The 16,124-nt window shown below is 41.0% G+C and overlaps 1 protein-coding gene across 1 annotated transcript in view; it reads left to right on the top strand.

Moving 5' to 3' along the window:
- The window catches only part of LRIG1 (leucine rich repeats and immunoglobulin like domains 1), a 103,537-nt gene that overhangs the window by 66,278 nt on the left and 21,135 nt on the right, over positions 1–16,124 (top strand). The window contains exons 4-8 of the mRNA XM_075574270.1: positions 6,068–6,205; positions 8,055–8,198; positions 10,450–10,593; positions 11,374–11,517; positions 13,660–13,803. Of these exons, the coding sequence (XP_075430385.1) occupies positions 6,068–6,205; positions 8,055–8,198; positions 10,450–10,593; positions 11,374–11,517; positions 13,660–13,803 (714 nt within the window). The remainder of the gene's footprint in view (positions 1–6,067; positions 6,206–8,054; positions 8,199–10,449; positions 10,594–11,373; positions 11,518–13,659; positions 13,804–16,124) is intronic.

Genomic DNA, 16,124 nt, shown 5'->3' with positions numbered 1-16,124 from the left:
AAATCCGGAAAAGAATCGCCCTTTTTGAGACAGATTAGCAGAGATATGCAGGCAAGGACCTGGCTGATCCAAACCTGCAAGGACGTGGCTGATCCAAACCTGCAAGGACCTGGCTGATCCAAACCTGCAAGGACCTGGCTGATCCAAACCTGCAAAGACAATTTGCCCAGCTCTATTTGTAAGACCATGTCATTCTATAACACAGTATCCTTCGCTTCTGTCTTTGTGGTCCAATCACAGGCCTCTGAAGTGGAAGAAGTTGGTTGAAGACATTTTACCGGATCTCCATGTGCATCAAAAATAGATGGGTGGCTTTTGTAGCGAGTTATTGTCCATGCACTGTTTTGCTATGTAATCTATAGTGCAGCTTAGCTTCTTTACGCCAAGGAGCTTACAATCTGTTATCTAACACAATATTTGTTTTCCAGAGAGAATCCTGCACTAGTTATTTTGCATCCATACAGGGTGGGAAATACTTCTAAGCTATCATTGCTACTTTTATAGGACGTTGCAGGAAGGAAGCCAGCTGATAGTTAAACAAGTATTTAACAGTTCTTTCTGTTAACACAGAAGCTTCACAACTCTAAACTTTCATCATTCCTGATCTCGCAATTCTTCAAAGACCCCCCAACACTAAACTCATTAATTTAAACTATATTTAAACATGTTTACTATTGCCATAGATACTGCAGTCGTTTTGATGTTTTTATATAACCAGGCAGGGAATGTAGTAGTAAGGCATTTATTCTCAATTAAATGTTATATACTCTGGCCGCTATTTAATTTGCTGTGAAACTGTCTTCCCTATGCCGGTGATTATTTTAGTAAACAAAAGTTCAAGCAATGCACACCTGTTGAAATCACAAAAAAAGCAGAGTAATAATATAAAGTTACCACTGGGTGCTTCATGAAGGTGCAAACAGCCATACACCTGTTGAATCAGCAGGGTAATCCAGACACGTGTTGCAAAAGATGCCAGGTTACAGTACTTTACTTGACATAATGATCAACGTTTTAGTTCTGCTGTACCTGCGTTCCATGCTGCCGTCTCTGCCCCCAGCTCCACTCCCCATTGTGTATTGGGAGGTACTTCCCTATAGACCAGGGGGTGCTTAACTCCAGTCCTCAAGACCCAACCCCAATAGGTCAGTTTTTCAGGGTATCCCTGCTTCAGCACAGGTGGCTCAATCAGTCACTGATTAAGCCAGCCGTGCTGAAGCTGGGATATCCTCAAAACCTGACCTGTTGTGGTGGGGGGGGGGTGAGGGGGGTGGTTGAGGACTTGAGTTGCGCAAACCCCGGCTATAGACACTGGACTCGCTGACGTCACCACACACATCACTGCGCTGACGAGTCTCGCCCCTTGTTTGTTTTTCTCTTTATTCGTGGGTTATAAATCGCACACTGGGATCCCTCTTTACTTCACCCGGCCAGGGAACCATTTAGTCCCCATTATTTGAATAGAGCTGAACTCAACAACTTCACACAACAGGGACCTTTGAAATGAAGACCGTTTGATGTTTTTATGTAGGCCTACAAAATTAACAATGCTGGCACTGCTGGAAAACACTTGATCAAGGACTCATACAATAATGAATACACATGTTAATAAACATGTATGTATACACAATATACATACAGCACTGTTATTGTGCGTGTTATCACCTCTCTACAATTCCAAGCCTTCTCTCTCTATATAGCGGACATTGTTACCAGTTACACCAACCTTTGCACAGAATCGAGACCTCCGAACATGTAAAGCAGTCACTGCTTCCATTTAAAGGTCTGAATGGGTTAATCTCCATCCGTTTGTTGGGAAAGAAGTTCTTGCTATTTGAGCCTGAGTTGTTACCTCTGGCCCCTTGGGTTCATGTATCCTGCCATTGGCCTGTCCTTGTTTTTGGATCTCATTCCCACCTGAATAAACAGAACATCTGCAGCCGGCCTGAGAATCTGTCCAATTTCCCCCGGGAAGTTCCTATTCAGCAGCTTCGTGGAGAAGAAGTTTTGCTGATATGAATATACTTCTTTCCTGTCAAAGGAATAAACCCTGGAGAGGCGCAGCGTTCCCCAAATCGAACAAATTAATAATTCTGCAACGTTGTACCCAGACTGCCAAAATTGTATTGTTCTGCAGTTTAAAAAAAAAAGTACAAAATAACACTGGGCTCATTAAAGTTGTCCGCAAGCGAAACAAGTGCCTACGGACATATTTCTGTTGGTATTTGCAATATCCTTTCAACGTTATCGTACTGTTTAAAGCGGCGATCTGATTTGGGGTCTTGCGTTGGGGAACCGCGTTCCTTTTCGCTCCAGGGATGCCATGTTTGCCAAGATGCATGCTGGTTGTGTTACCTGCGCTCTTCCGGGACATTTCAAGAATTGGCGATTAGGGGGATTGCTGCTTCGACCTCAAGGTTGAAAATCATGTGAACATTTACCGTTAAAGCAATAGCTCAATTATACAATATAAAAGTACCTAGCTGGAATGGCTTTAGCAGCTCTGTTCAATGTTATGGTCTTATTTACTGAAAAACAATGGCCCTTATTCTTTAAGGTGTCATAAGCGCAGATGACGTGATATCGCAGGAAAAGCCCCATTAGTTAATGGGGCTTTTCGTCCGATAGTACGTCGTCTGTGCTTATCACACCTTACAGACTAAGGTCCAATGACTATTATTTACTGAACGTTGCCGTGCAATAAGACACCTTCCAGCAATAGAAGACGCCTTATAGCCTGGTCACTTGAATGGGACTCAAAGTTGTGTTTCATGCCGGAAGGCGACATATAGCATAGCACTGCTTAGCGAATATGGGACAATATCTGTAACTGCACATTTCCGTTCTAAAGTCCCCACACCATTACAAATAGAGGGAGGAGTTGCATCGTGGTTACGGTGTGGGTTTGAATGAAAGCCACTTACTCCCTGATCTTGGGCAGACCACTTCCCAGGACGTTTGAAGAGGGTTGTACATTTCTGTATGCGTCCTTGTAAACTATTTAACATCTAAAAATAATAAATATTAAACATTACCAAGCTGTATTTCAGGTGTGTAATCCATCATGAGGAAAATCCCATTTAATGCGCCTAATAACTAAAGATGCGCAAAGTTACCACCAATCGGTTCGCAAATGTTTTCTTCTTTTAAACTTTCCAAAAATTAGCCAAACACATGCCCCAACTTTTGTGAAGGTGCCCATTCTTAGTGTAAGTGGCTCTAGTTGGCATTATAAAATCTACTAAATACTGTAGGCCTCTCTCTCTGAGAATTTGTAGGAAAAACTGCGATTTCGCAAAAATGTTCAACCGAAATCGGCCACATTTTGCCTGTTTCGCGAACTTAGGCGAAAGGTTTGCTCATTTCTACCCATAAGATTTTATCTGTGTGTTTTTATATGTATGTAATATTCATATACATATATGTATTAGCCATGCAGGAGCTGTGCATGCGTGTGCTAATTATGCTACAAACCAACAAGGTGTATGCAGTTCCCACATTTGCTGTTTTCGCCACCGATTTCAGCTTTCTGAACCTGGTATGCAGGTGGTTCATTTTGACCATCGTTTGGGAGAAGGGGGTATGTTTCCAGTTTGTGACAGTGAGCTTGCCTCACATCCGCAGATGTTGGTAATCGGAGATGGGTATAAAGAGATGGTTGCTCGGGAAGTGACATGGAAACATGATGATTTTTTTTATCTTTAACAATACCTATGCATACATACGATACAATGGTAATGCAGAAAGACATATCGGTTGAATGTCATCCTATGTCCAGCCATGATTGAATACAATATGTTATTCCTTTTGATTTTGTTTTGGGGTGTCATTTTGCTTTGGGGAGTCTCATTTGAAGCGGGAGGGTGGCACGTTGTTATCTGATCCTTCGAACACAGCAAAAAGCTGAACCTTTTCAGTAATATGTATAACTCTTTTATATAGTGAAAACACATTGTTTCGCAAGACTCCTATAATGACTTCATTTTAACATTAGTCACTGCCCCAATTTCTGAAAGGAGCGTAAATTATGTGCAGGGCATAAACACGGAGCTGAGGATTGTGCTTCGTACCATAAGTTAGTCATGGTATGTTTGATCTGTCTCATGTAACACTGCCTTTTGATGTATTTGGCCACGGCTCTTTAGCTATGACCTTTGTAAGTGACATCAACATGTCGTTCAGTAGCAGAGGTCTGCAATTCTCATGGGGGAGTTTACCAAAGCTTTACTCTGGTGAACAATACCTTCAGCTTTGACCAAATATCCCTTTATTTTCAGCAGAAGCAAAACCAAAGTCATTTTAGGTATTGGAGATAACAAGCATGGGGTTCCTATTTAATTTCTAAAATAATTTGTGTTAAAGGTAAGAACCTCTCTCTCTCCTCCCCACCCCCCATAAAGATGCACTTGCCTATTAAGTATAATAAATAGAATCATCCATGTAGTGTACAGATGTAACAGGCGTTATTACACCCGTTAACGCTATGAGTTGCATTAACGCTACATTGGTATTTAATGCAGCTCCGTTGAAAACAATGTCACGTGTGCAATATTTCCTTAACGTGTGTATTCTTTATAGCGTTATTACTTGCGTTAATGAGGGTAATATTGGCTGCAACATCTGTAGCTGTCACCTTACTGGTAGACTGCATTCAGTATTGATCTTCATTATCTTTTTGTATTTAATATATTTATGGTAATCCTGTGGCATTTTGGATGAAGTGATATTAAAGCCGAAATCCATGCTGCTCGTTTTTGTTGTTGTTTTTTTTTTTACCTCCATTGGGATCATGGGTTCCCTGAATTTGAACTATGACCCCTCCCGGTCCCCGAGATATTTACCCTTGAAATTGCCTTACAAGAGAGACTGTACGAGGCACAATATGATTACAGGGGTCAGCCGCACTCTGGCATCCATCAGAAAACCATGACATCATCGTGGGATGACATTGCAGCTTCCGATTGGCTACCCCACAGCATTCTTTGCTTACGTACTAGCAAAAGTAAAACAATAAATATCTCGGCAAATGGGGGCGGAGTTTTGAAGGCCGCAATCTGCTCCAATGGACCCCCTGGTTCATACAAGGCAGGGTTCACTAGACCCCTCAACAGGCCAGCTTTTAAGGCTATCTTGATGGATGCATGTCTTTTTTTCAACCTCATCTACTATGTAACTATATATCTCTGATTCAGGACAGCTGGCTCAATCGACTGAGCCACTGATTGAGCCACCAGTGCTGAAGCAGGGACTGATTGAGCCACCTATGCTGAAGCAGGCATATCCTGAAAACCTGACTGGTGGTGGTGGGGGTGGGGGTATGAGGACTGGTTAAGAACCCCTGATAGAAGGTATTTCACATGCAGCATAAGAGGGAGCCCATATTTACTAGGCTGAGATATGGCATAAGACATCTTCAACTGAAAGGACGGTAAAGGTGTCAGACGGTTCTGGAAGGTGTCTTATGGAATAGCACAGCTTACTAAATATGACCCTTAATTAAAATCGAGTAACTCGGCTAAATTTAGCATAGGTTGAACTTGATGGATATGTCTTTTTTATTTTTTTTTCAACCTCGTCTACTATGTAACTCCTCCCATTGCTACATATTAGCACCTTACAAATATCATATGAATGCAACAGGGGCAAACCACCGTTGGTGCCTTCACGCAATGAGTCGTGTTCTCGTAAAAAGAGAAGATCTGTACATTCTACTTATGTTTGCCATCAATGTAACAAATGCTCCTGGAATCATAGGGGCACCTTTTACCTGTTGAAGTAGGTGGGAGTGTGATAACCCGTGCCGATACTTCATAAATATCATATGCCATATGGGGTGCTCTTGAAATCTCTTTCACTTATATCTGCCATTGAATGTTCTCTAACTCATGAGTGACCAACTGCAGATCTTAAGGGCCACAGACAGGTCAGGTTTTCAGGATATCCTGCTTCAGCACAAGTATTCACCTGTGCTGAAGCAGGGATATCCTGAGACCTGATCGGTTGGTGGCTCTTGAGGACTGCAGTTAGAGCAGTGGTGGCTAACTATATCATTTGTGTCTGTTTTTAGGCATCACAATAAGATCCGCAGCATTGAGTCGAGTCAGCTGAAGGCGTATAGTGCATTGGAAACACTGGACTTGAGCTTCAATGAAATCACAGAGATCCGAAGCGGCTGGTTCCCCTCTGGACTTCGCATAAAGGATCTGTAAGTTTCCCATACATAATTACCGTAACTCCTCCCCCTTCTGATTTTATCACAGTTGTAAGTCTAAGACCTCGTACATAGTCTGCGGGGCCGCAAACAAAAGGCTGCATCTCAATGAGGACAGCCATAGAGCGCGCGTGTGCACGAGAGCGACGGCGCGGCCGATTTTTGGCGAGACAAAATAACTTGATTTTTGACGCGCGACAGCTGGGTCCCGTGAGCGGTTTAGCCAATGAGGCCGAACCGCTCACGTGACATCACGGGCCCGCCTCCCTGCCGCGTTTCCTCCTCCAGATCCCACAGGCCGAGCACCGCATCTGCAGCAGGCGCGGGCGACGCCATGCGCTCCATCGCGTGCACCTGGCGTATCCGAGGCCTAATGCCTGAGGTGCGGTGGACTTGCTTCCACACGTTCTCCTGAATATAAAGCCACTACATTTTCCTGCCTTTCTTGCTTACCGTGATTGTTCCTCCCCCCTCCTGTCCCCCTCCTTCTCCCGCACTCTTCTCCTGGTTTGGGCTTTTCTTCCACTGTAAAAATTGCGGATTACAAAACCGAATCCCATAATAGATGTAGTCATCCAATCGAGGTCTGTATAGAACCCCATTGACTTTAACCGCCTCGCTGCTGGAAGGGGTGGCCACTTGTCAGGGAAAGGGTTAAATTGATTACAATCTTACAAAATAAAATGTTAAAGGTAGGCAAGAGCTCTTGAGAAAGGTCCCAGTGGGGACTGAAACGATGAGTCAATAACTTTCAATTTTTTGCATATACGAGTGCATGTCCCTTTTTTCCTTTTTATATATATATATATATATTATATATATATATATAATATATATATATATATATATATATATATATATGTGTTTGTGTGTGTGTATATGTGTGTGTTTGTGTGTGTGTATATATAATATGTGTGTATATATATATATATATATATATATATATATATATATATATATATATATATATATATATATATATATATATATATATATAACCTCACACGGATGATACCCATCAAGGTTGAAACATGTCTGTGAATGGGTTCAATGGCTTTGCATCTCATCTCATCCCAGCCTCTGTCTAAACGCTGTGTTTAAAACAGCATGCATTGACTTGAGGATCTGCTTGTGTAATACGAGCTTGAGACAAAAGGTGGCACTGAGTGCTCATTTGCAAGTAATTTCCCAGAATCCCTTGCTGCAGTGGAAGCGCTGTATGCTGGGCGATAATGGGGAAAGACAGGGTTCCAGACCTGTCTAAGACATGCAAATGAACATACAGTAATATTTACAGTTGCTTTATGTGTGTGTGTGTGTGTGTGTATATATATATATATATATATATATATATATATATATATATATATATATATATATATATATATATATATATATACACACACACACAATCAACTGTAAATATTCCTGTATGCTCATTAGCATGTCTTAGACAGGTCTGCAACCCTGTCTTTCACCATTATCACCCAGCACACAGCACTTCCACTGCAGCAAGGGATTCTGGGAAATTACATGCAAATGGCTTAAGGGTTGCTCTGTAATAGGAGCTTGAGATAAAAGGTGGCACTGTGTGCTCATTTGCATGTCATTTCCCAGAATCCCTTGCTGCAGTGGAAGTGCTGGGTGATAATGGTGAAAGACAGGGTTGGAGACCTGCCTAAGACATGCAAATGAGCATACAGGAATATTTACAGTTGCTATATGTTTTACTGTGGAGGGTTTTTGTCACTTTTTTTTTACCCACCATAACCTTAATAAGTGTGGTATATATATATAATCTCAGACCTATCTTTTTTTTTTTTTTTGCAATGACTTTCTATAGCCACCTGGGGAGCAACAGAATCGGCAGCTTGGAGCCGGGATCATTTGACAGCCTGTCACGGTCCCTTCTTACGCTTCGTCTCAGCAAAAATAGGATAGCCCAGCTCCCTGTTAAAGCATTCAAGCTGCCCAGACTAACCCAACTGTGAGTATCAATGTGAACCTTCATTAAGCCACCTACAGTTGATTCAGATAAAATGCCTCCTGGGACTTGCATGCCAATTGAAAGCCTTCCTCCAGTGTACCATATTCATTCGTACAAAAGCAACACCTAGTAAAATATAGTAGGACTTGTAGGTAGTGCTTATAGGTTTTTATACACTTCTTATGTCAGATTAAGGGCCTTATTTTCCCCAATAAACATAGAGCAAGTGAAGCTGTTTCCGAAGCAGAGGGCCTCAAAGCATTAAAATAACACTAATGATCACCAGTGTTTTTATCCCTCCAAGCTCAAATAATCATGTTATTCTTGCTGCAGTCTGGCACCGCCAGGCAGCATTGTAACAGTTTGTTCAGACCACACAAGTGGTGAGGAAGCAGGAAACATTGTGCACGGTGGTAGGTAAAAGAGCAGTCTCCCCTGATTTACTTATTACCAGTAGTTCTTTAATTAAGCTTACCTGCCTGAGCCAAGGGTTTCCCATCCTGGTATTACCATAGTATTACCATAAAACAATCCTTTGGGTGACAAAATACTTCAATCTGTTTTACTTGGAACTCATCATGGGGGTAAGAAATCAGGCTTTGGGAGACCCCCAAGGCAGACATATTTAAAACCTGTGTATATTTGTAGGGACGTTCAGCTGTAAAACAGGTGAGGACATCGATTAACCACAACACCAGCAATGTTGGTTCTGAATTTTAAAGCAACAATCACGTGGTGTTGTGTAGCAGGGAGAAGAAGTGGCATAGTTGTAATGCTTTGCAGCCATCTTTGAAGTGGTGGACCGAGCGCCAGCTCCTGGTTACTTTGGGGAACAGAAATGTTCCAATGTCTTCAAAGTGGTCCGCAAATTCTGCACAGTTTGAAAATCGGTAACATTTGGCCAAAACTCTTACCGTTTAGCCAAACATTTGCCAAGCATTTCATACCCTGGAATACAGGGGTTTTGAGAGAGCGAGTTCTCTCTCCTCTATCCCTACTTCAGGGTCTGGATTTAAAAATGCTTCCCAATTTTTGGGCATGAAACAAAATAGGCAACTTTCACGCATCTCCACTTGGAAAAAGGTCACTGTCCCTTTCTCCCCCAAATTAAGGGCACATTCATCAAGCACCTACTGGTATGGGTTAGCACACCTGATCCAGTCCCATTTACTTGAATGGGCGTTGACGCTGGATCGTGAACACTAAGCCATGTTGGAGCTTGATGAACCTGCGCCTTAAAGTGTGAACCCAAGGAATTGTTGTGCTTGTCAATTTTATATCTTGTTGGCTCATATTTTCTATCGGTCTAGCAAAAAAGCAAATGACATGTAGTGCTTTCTTTTTAAGCAAATTCCTACTGTAATACATTTCTTCTTACAAGGGGTGTTTAATCCTTTTTCTGCCAGAGGGCACTACGACACATTACAGAGCATCGGGTTAATTAAAGACCTTTGTGCTCAATAAGCTAATAGGTATTTTTTGTAATCGGATCCCATTTAAGTATGACATTTGAAATAATCATTTTTTCACACACATCTTATTAATATGAAGCAGCAAATTTGAAGCAAATATACATAACAAATGAAGTCAAATTCTGCCAAATAGTAAAACCTGTACTAAATATTGTTTAAGTTGTGTTAGACACACACACACACACACACACACACACTCACACACACACACACACACACACACACACACACACACACACACACACACACACACACACACACACACACACACACACACACACACATTTGTGTTAGGAGCTTGGAACTTCTTAAATCCTTTGAAAAGGTTTAAATAGCATTTAGGAAACATGAGTCAGATCCCAGATTGGGGGCCTTTGTATTACTTTCATGCCTTTAATTAATAGTGATGTACTTTTAGCAAAGTTTGCCCAGGGGACTGGTTTAATAATAAGAATGTCATGTTTGGTTTTCAACCGTTGCGGTCAGAGATTGTTTTTAGCCAAGCAAGGATCATTTTTCCACCAATTCGAGCAGACAAGACCAAGAGAACAAGAGGACATGTATGATACCTCTTTTTCCCTCTTAAACCGCCTTTGATTTTGAGCAACGTCTCATTTCCCACTGGAGGTGTAGATGGGGGATATAGATAAGACAGTGCTGTGATATGATCTGCTATCTTTTCTTCTCAACACTATGGGCTTTCTTTCTCCTGTGATGTGGGCTAGCTGCTAACTAGCAGGTTGCATTCTAACAAAGCTACATGACATTTACTTTTGTAGGGAGCTGAATCGGAACCGTATTCGCTTGATCGAAGGGCTGACATTCCAGGGACTGGACAGTTTAGAGGTTTTAAAATTACAACGCAACAACATCAGTAGACTTACAGATGGTGCTTTCTGGGGCCTCTCAAGAATGCATATCCTGTAAGTATGAAAGACTCTTATGTGCTGTTACTGAGAAGTGCAAGTGCTCTTTACTTTAAACAACCGAAAACTGTAACACAGAAGATAAATGATGATCATTTTTAGCCTTTTCGCCTACTACTTGCTTCTTCTGACTGTCTGTAAAGCATGGTTAGTACTACACACACCATATTGTTGACTAGTTTTTGAAAAACAACCTCCATTTATTGGTTGAGATGGGGAAAAGGAAATGCAGAATAAGTTTTGGGGAGAAAGAGCAATTACTGTCGTTTTTAAGATTTTGGGGGAAATATGGAACGTACAGTAAGAGGAGATGACAAAATAGAGTGAATTGGAGAATAGATCATTTATTTCACTACATACGGTATGTACACTTTAGAGCACGTTTCACTAACTTATTGTTTGGTTGTGAGAAAATAATGTTTTTGATGGCAAGACTGGAAGTGTTACAAATTGCTTCAATAAATGTGTATCCACTAGTGTACATCTTAAATTGTTTTTGCCAAATGTTTTATTTCAAATGAGGTATTTATTATTGGTATTTGGTCTAATTTCAACTTTAATGTACTTGCGTTAGACTTTTTGCTGCACACATGTTTCATGGGATGGGTCCCTCAGCCTTAGGTTGAACTTCCACAGCTGAACAAATGTTAGGTAAATAGTGACACACTTGTTTTATCTCCAGCCGAATATTTCTCTGATGGATGTATTTACTGTAACTAAAGGCACATCTTGAATTATGGATTACATTTTTTCTCTCTCTGTTGCTTGTGTCTCTAGACATCTGGAATATAACAGCCTGACAGAAGTGAACAGCGGATCTCTTTATGGACTCTTGTCTCTCCAACAGCTTCACCTAAGTAACAATTCAATATCCAGAATTAGCTCAGAGGGCTGGAGCTTCTGCCAAAGACTGCAAGAGCTGTATGTATTCTGCGCCAAAGTTTCCCGACAAGTATTGAAAGAAACAGTAATAGATAAAAATGTAACCACTTACCAATCTCGCAGCTTGAGACAAGATCACGTTTATAATTACATTTCATACATGGATTCTTTTAGTGATAAAGCATTCACAGCAACTACTGTATAGCTATTCAATGTGTTTAAGCAGGACCCTCCCATGAATATCAGGATAGTTGGGGGTGTGGGGAGGAAATAAGGAAATAGCATTTTATTATTTGGAGGGGGTCCAATTCACTGACAACGTTTTGGTGCAAGTTGTAGGAAATCAGGAAATATTTGGCCAGCAGCCAACATTTGTATGCAACGTGGCACGACTTGCAGATGATGTACATGAATTTCATGAGTATAACACTTGCATCCTTGCACTTTAGGCGTTTGTGTATTGTTAGCACCTGTCAATCCCGTGAATTTAAATTGACCACTAAAGGATATAATGCATTTTCCACTACCGTGGTTTTTTTGTTACGGGCCGCTTGAGTGTTATTTGTCAGCAGTTACATTGTGGCAAAGTGAATTCCCGATCAACAACACTTTCATTGACTTGGAAAAGCACGTACTTCTTTCCTATTGATTTAACAAGATCTGGTTTTAGGACCCCACACTGCAGCTAGTGAAACTTTTAGCAGTGGTAACAAGTAGCTAGTCCATATTTGAAAATAAACTAACTAAGGTAACTTGTTGGTACCCATTTATTTCTTGACTGCATTCTTTAATAGGAGATGCAGACATTATTTTGGGTGCTTGCCAGTTCTTCAGAGCTAACGCTTCAATATCTTTAAAAAAAAAATGAAAGCATTTTGTGTTATCCTCATGTAGCTCATTTATCTTGTCTGAATTTCCTGGTGTATGTTCCTTTTAAAATGACAAGTGATTAATAAGCACAGTAAACAGATGTGGTGCTTCTCTCGCTAAGGTTTAGTGGACCAAGTGTTTTGCTTGGGCTGTGGATCTTATGCGTCTGTATAAATGGAGATTGGCACAGCTCTGAAGGTCTAATTTCCATGAGAATAAACTGGGGTTACTCAGTGGCTATCCATAAATGTCTCATCCTTATCCTGTTCGGGTCAGATAAAAAATTATTTTTTACAATGGTAATTGACATTACGGATTAAAAAAAAACTGACTGAACCCACATTATGGTGTCGCTGAAGCTGAACTGTTAATGGACAATCCGCCATCATAGGGTTATGGGTTATTTATTGGATTCAAAATTAGAATGCCTATTCAGCTGAGTAATTGGATCAGTAGAGTTTATTCCAGAACAGTCTGATAACCTAGCGCTGTCCCATGTACCAATGAAACCACTGCTGTGTGTCATAGATTCTCAGGGACAAGGGATCTAGATGAATAAGGATACCCACTGAGATATAAGGCATTGTGTCCTTGGCTGTGTGATCCCTGTTCATCAATTAATACGTAAATTGTATTGGAAAGATTGTGTTAATTGCACTTCTATAATGCTGCTTGATTTTCATGCCTATTATTATATCTATTATTGTTATCATACCTATTATTCGCTACCCTTTTACCCTAATAGCCAGAACATGTCTATTGGTAACCGCCATTCAGCATTGCAATTATTTATTCCAAAGGGAAACTTACGTTTTATAGCTTTTTCTCACAATGAGGATTTCATGTAGCAAATGAGGTGACCCTTTTATTTAAAAAAATCCTACCTGCTCTTTCTAATGAGCCCACTGGGAGTTTAACCCTTCCGATGCTGGAGCGGATTGCAACTCTCACAGCATGGAAATGAAGTGCAAGAGTTGAACGGGGATCAAAAGTGTTGGTTTTTTTTTCTTTCTACTTTTGTGGTTACAAGTTTGTCATCATTTCCAGTTACTAATGTTTGATTCATTTAATGTTGCAAACCAGACGTGGCAAACCTTTCCAATGGGCCCAGGAGTCTTTCAATTATTGTAAAAAGGCTAATGCATGTAAAAGTGCATTTTGAGGTTTATTTACTGGAGTGTTCTAATCATTATTAGGTGTTTGGAGCTAAACACGGATAATAACACTTTACAGGATAAACCTCCACATAGTCGCTTTTTTTTTGCATAGGTTCAGAAAATAAACCTTTTACCTTTCTGTGTTTTTTTTCAGTGTTCTGTCTCACAATAACCTGACAAGATTGGATGATGTGAGCCTGGCAGACCTAGGTGCGCTGGACACACTGCGTCTCAGCCATAACTCGATAGACCATGTTGCAGACGGAGCCTTTAAAGGGCTGAAAAGCCTTCGTATTTTGTAAGTATTAAACCAGAGTTAAAAGCATGTGCAGCGCTTCTCGTAGTTAATATAAAACAGGAGTGGCCAGCCTGACTGGGAGATGGAGCCAGAATTTATCAGTGTCATTGTAAAAGGGGCCGCAATAAAAATCCAAACATCGAATTAATACCTAAATAATTTTATACCTCTCCCCGTCCTCACACTCACCACCTCCTCCTCACGCTCTCCCCTCCTCTTTCGTCTATCACACTTTCCCTCCCTCCTCTCTCACACTCTCTCCTCTTACCACCACTCAATTCTTTCACCCCCCCACCCCTACTCAATTCTTTCCTCACCCCCTCAATTCTTCTCCCCCACCACACGCAATTCTTCCTCCCCCAGCACACACACAATCAATCACACAACTGTTCACACTTTACCTTGGGGCGCGGTCTCTCATCCCGCATTGATGAGGTTGGGACTATCTTCTGGAGCACGCACACAAAGTAACAGGCAGAGGAGAGAGAAGGAACGCAGAGGAAGGATGAAGTGCTGGCCGGGCCCCCGAACGGAGCAAGTTGCAAGAGGAGTAGTTCATGAAAGAACCAGGTTGCTGACCACTGACCTTTGTCGTAGCTGCAGCAGGGGCCGCACATTAAGTACTGCAGGGTCGCAGGCAAGCCGCCCCCCCCTGATGTAGAAGATTGTTTCAGTGTTTTTTGAACATTTGATCATTATGTGAGATTCCGGTCTGTAATGTAGACTCAAACAAATATTATTTTAAATGGTGCAAATAGTAGTAGCCAGTTAAATAAACTTCTTTGTGTACACAATGTAAGATAAGATGATAAAGCTATCAGACAAATACAACTTCTCCTTTCACATATACGCGATATGTTAACTTTATTGTCTATATCTTTTCTCTACATGTCAGTTATGTTATTTGAGCTTTACAACGTGCCAGATATTCCTAGAGATTTCGCATATTTAGACAGAATGTGTCCTTACTCAAACTTGTGTGCTGCTTTTGGGTAGCGTTTGGTAAGCTACAAAGAGCTCGGGTTAAAATAGTGTGGGAGAAGTCTCTTCTGTTTTTTGCTGAGCACCTTCTGATTTCTTCATTGAGTTTCACCCTAGTGAAAGGAAACATCTTTATTTCTCAAAGCATTTCTAAAGGCCATAGCTATTGGCATACAGAAATGGTCTTTCTTGCTGAAAGCTGTCAGCAACCAGCCAAAGTGGTATCCTATGCCATTCAATAAAAGAGATAAAGAATATTGTGGTGCCCTTCACGTGCTTTATTGTAATGCTGAGTTCCTTTCCACCAATCTTCTAGGGGATGAATAGAGAGAGAGGTGCAGAGAGAGTTCTAATTTAATAACGGGGGAAGCGTACAGGCTCATGCACCTGGTGAAAGAGACCCAAGCATGCTTTAATTATGGCCTATTGTTAAAATGCCTTTACTTGGTGCGAAACTGCTGAATTACTGAGCTATTCAAATGGAGGTCAGACTGGAAGACCTTGCAGTCCTATGATTAACAAGGCAGCAAGCATTCAGAATCAGCCAGCCAGAAAGAATAGGAAATTGGCATGAGAGAGAAGAAGGGTGAATAGGAAGAAAGATGGGCCAAAGGAGCAAAGCCTCTCTTTTTGTTGTTGTATTTAACAATAAAGCTCTTGGTTCCCATTGGAAGAACAAACACTTTTAAAAGAAAACAAAATACATCAGTTATGGAACTATCTTCAGTGTAACATTCTGATAAAAGTATTTAGCATATAAATAAGTATCTTGAAGGTGCGTTACAGCATCAGATCAAGCCCCTGAAAATGTACTATTGGCGATAGGAAAGAAACACTACCCTATGTGCTGTTCCATGAATTCTTAGGTCAAAAAAGAAACGGAGAATTGTAAGGGGCTTTATATGAATCTGGTGCTTCTCTAGTTCTCAGGCAAGACACAAATACGTATACCGTTTTAAAGCCTATATTCATACTAGAAAATCTTTGTTGAAGCAATGTCAGAATATGGAGAATATATTACCCTTTATCTCGGTAATTACATGATCTCAGAACACAATGCTCATCCCTGGTACAGCAATTGTAAGAAACCTAGTTCAGTAGGTTCATTGCATTTTCCTCCAGTGTTTGAAGGGTCAACGTCTAAGAAAGGAATATCCTTGGCAGTGAATGCAGAGGAGAAGCTGATTAATTCCACTGCTGAGTAATGCTGAACTTCAGAAATGTGTGACAGAAAGAAAGCTCTTTGTAATCTCTTCCCAAACCTTTTTTTTTCCTTCTTCGTGAAAAGAGGGGCCCAGAACTGAGAAGCTGATTGTAAGATTTCCTTTGTCCTCTCTGCA

The sequence above is a fragment of the Ascaphus truei genome, chromosome 17 (genome assembly GCF_040206685.1).
Source record: "Ascaphus truei isolate aAscTru1 chromosome 17, aAscTru1.hap1, whole genome shotgun sequence".
NCBI classification, from domain to species: Eukaryota; Metazoa; Chordata; class Amphibia; order Anura; family Ascaphidae; genus Ascaphus; species Ascaphus truei.
The sequence above is the reverse complement of the archived record's forward strand: the minus strand, read 5'-3'. Positions and strand labels throughout refer to the sequence as shown.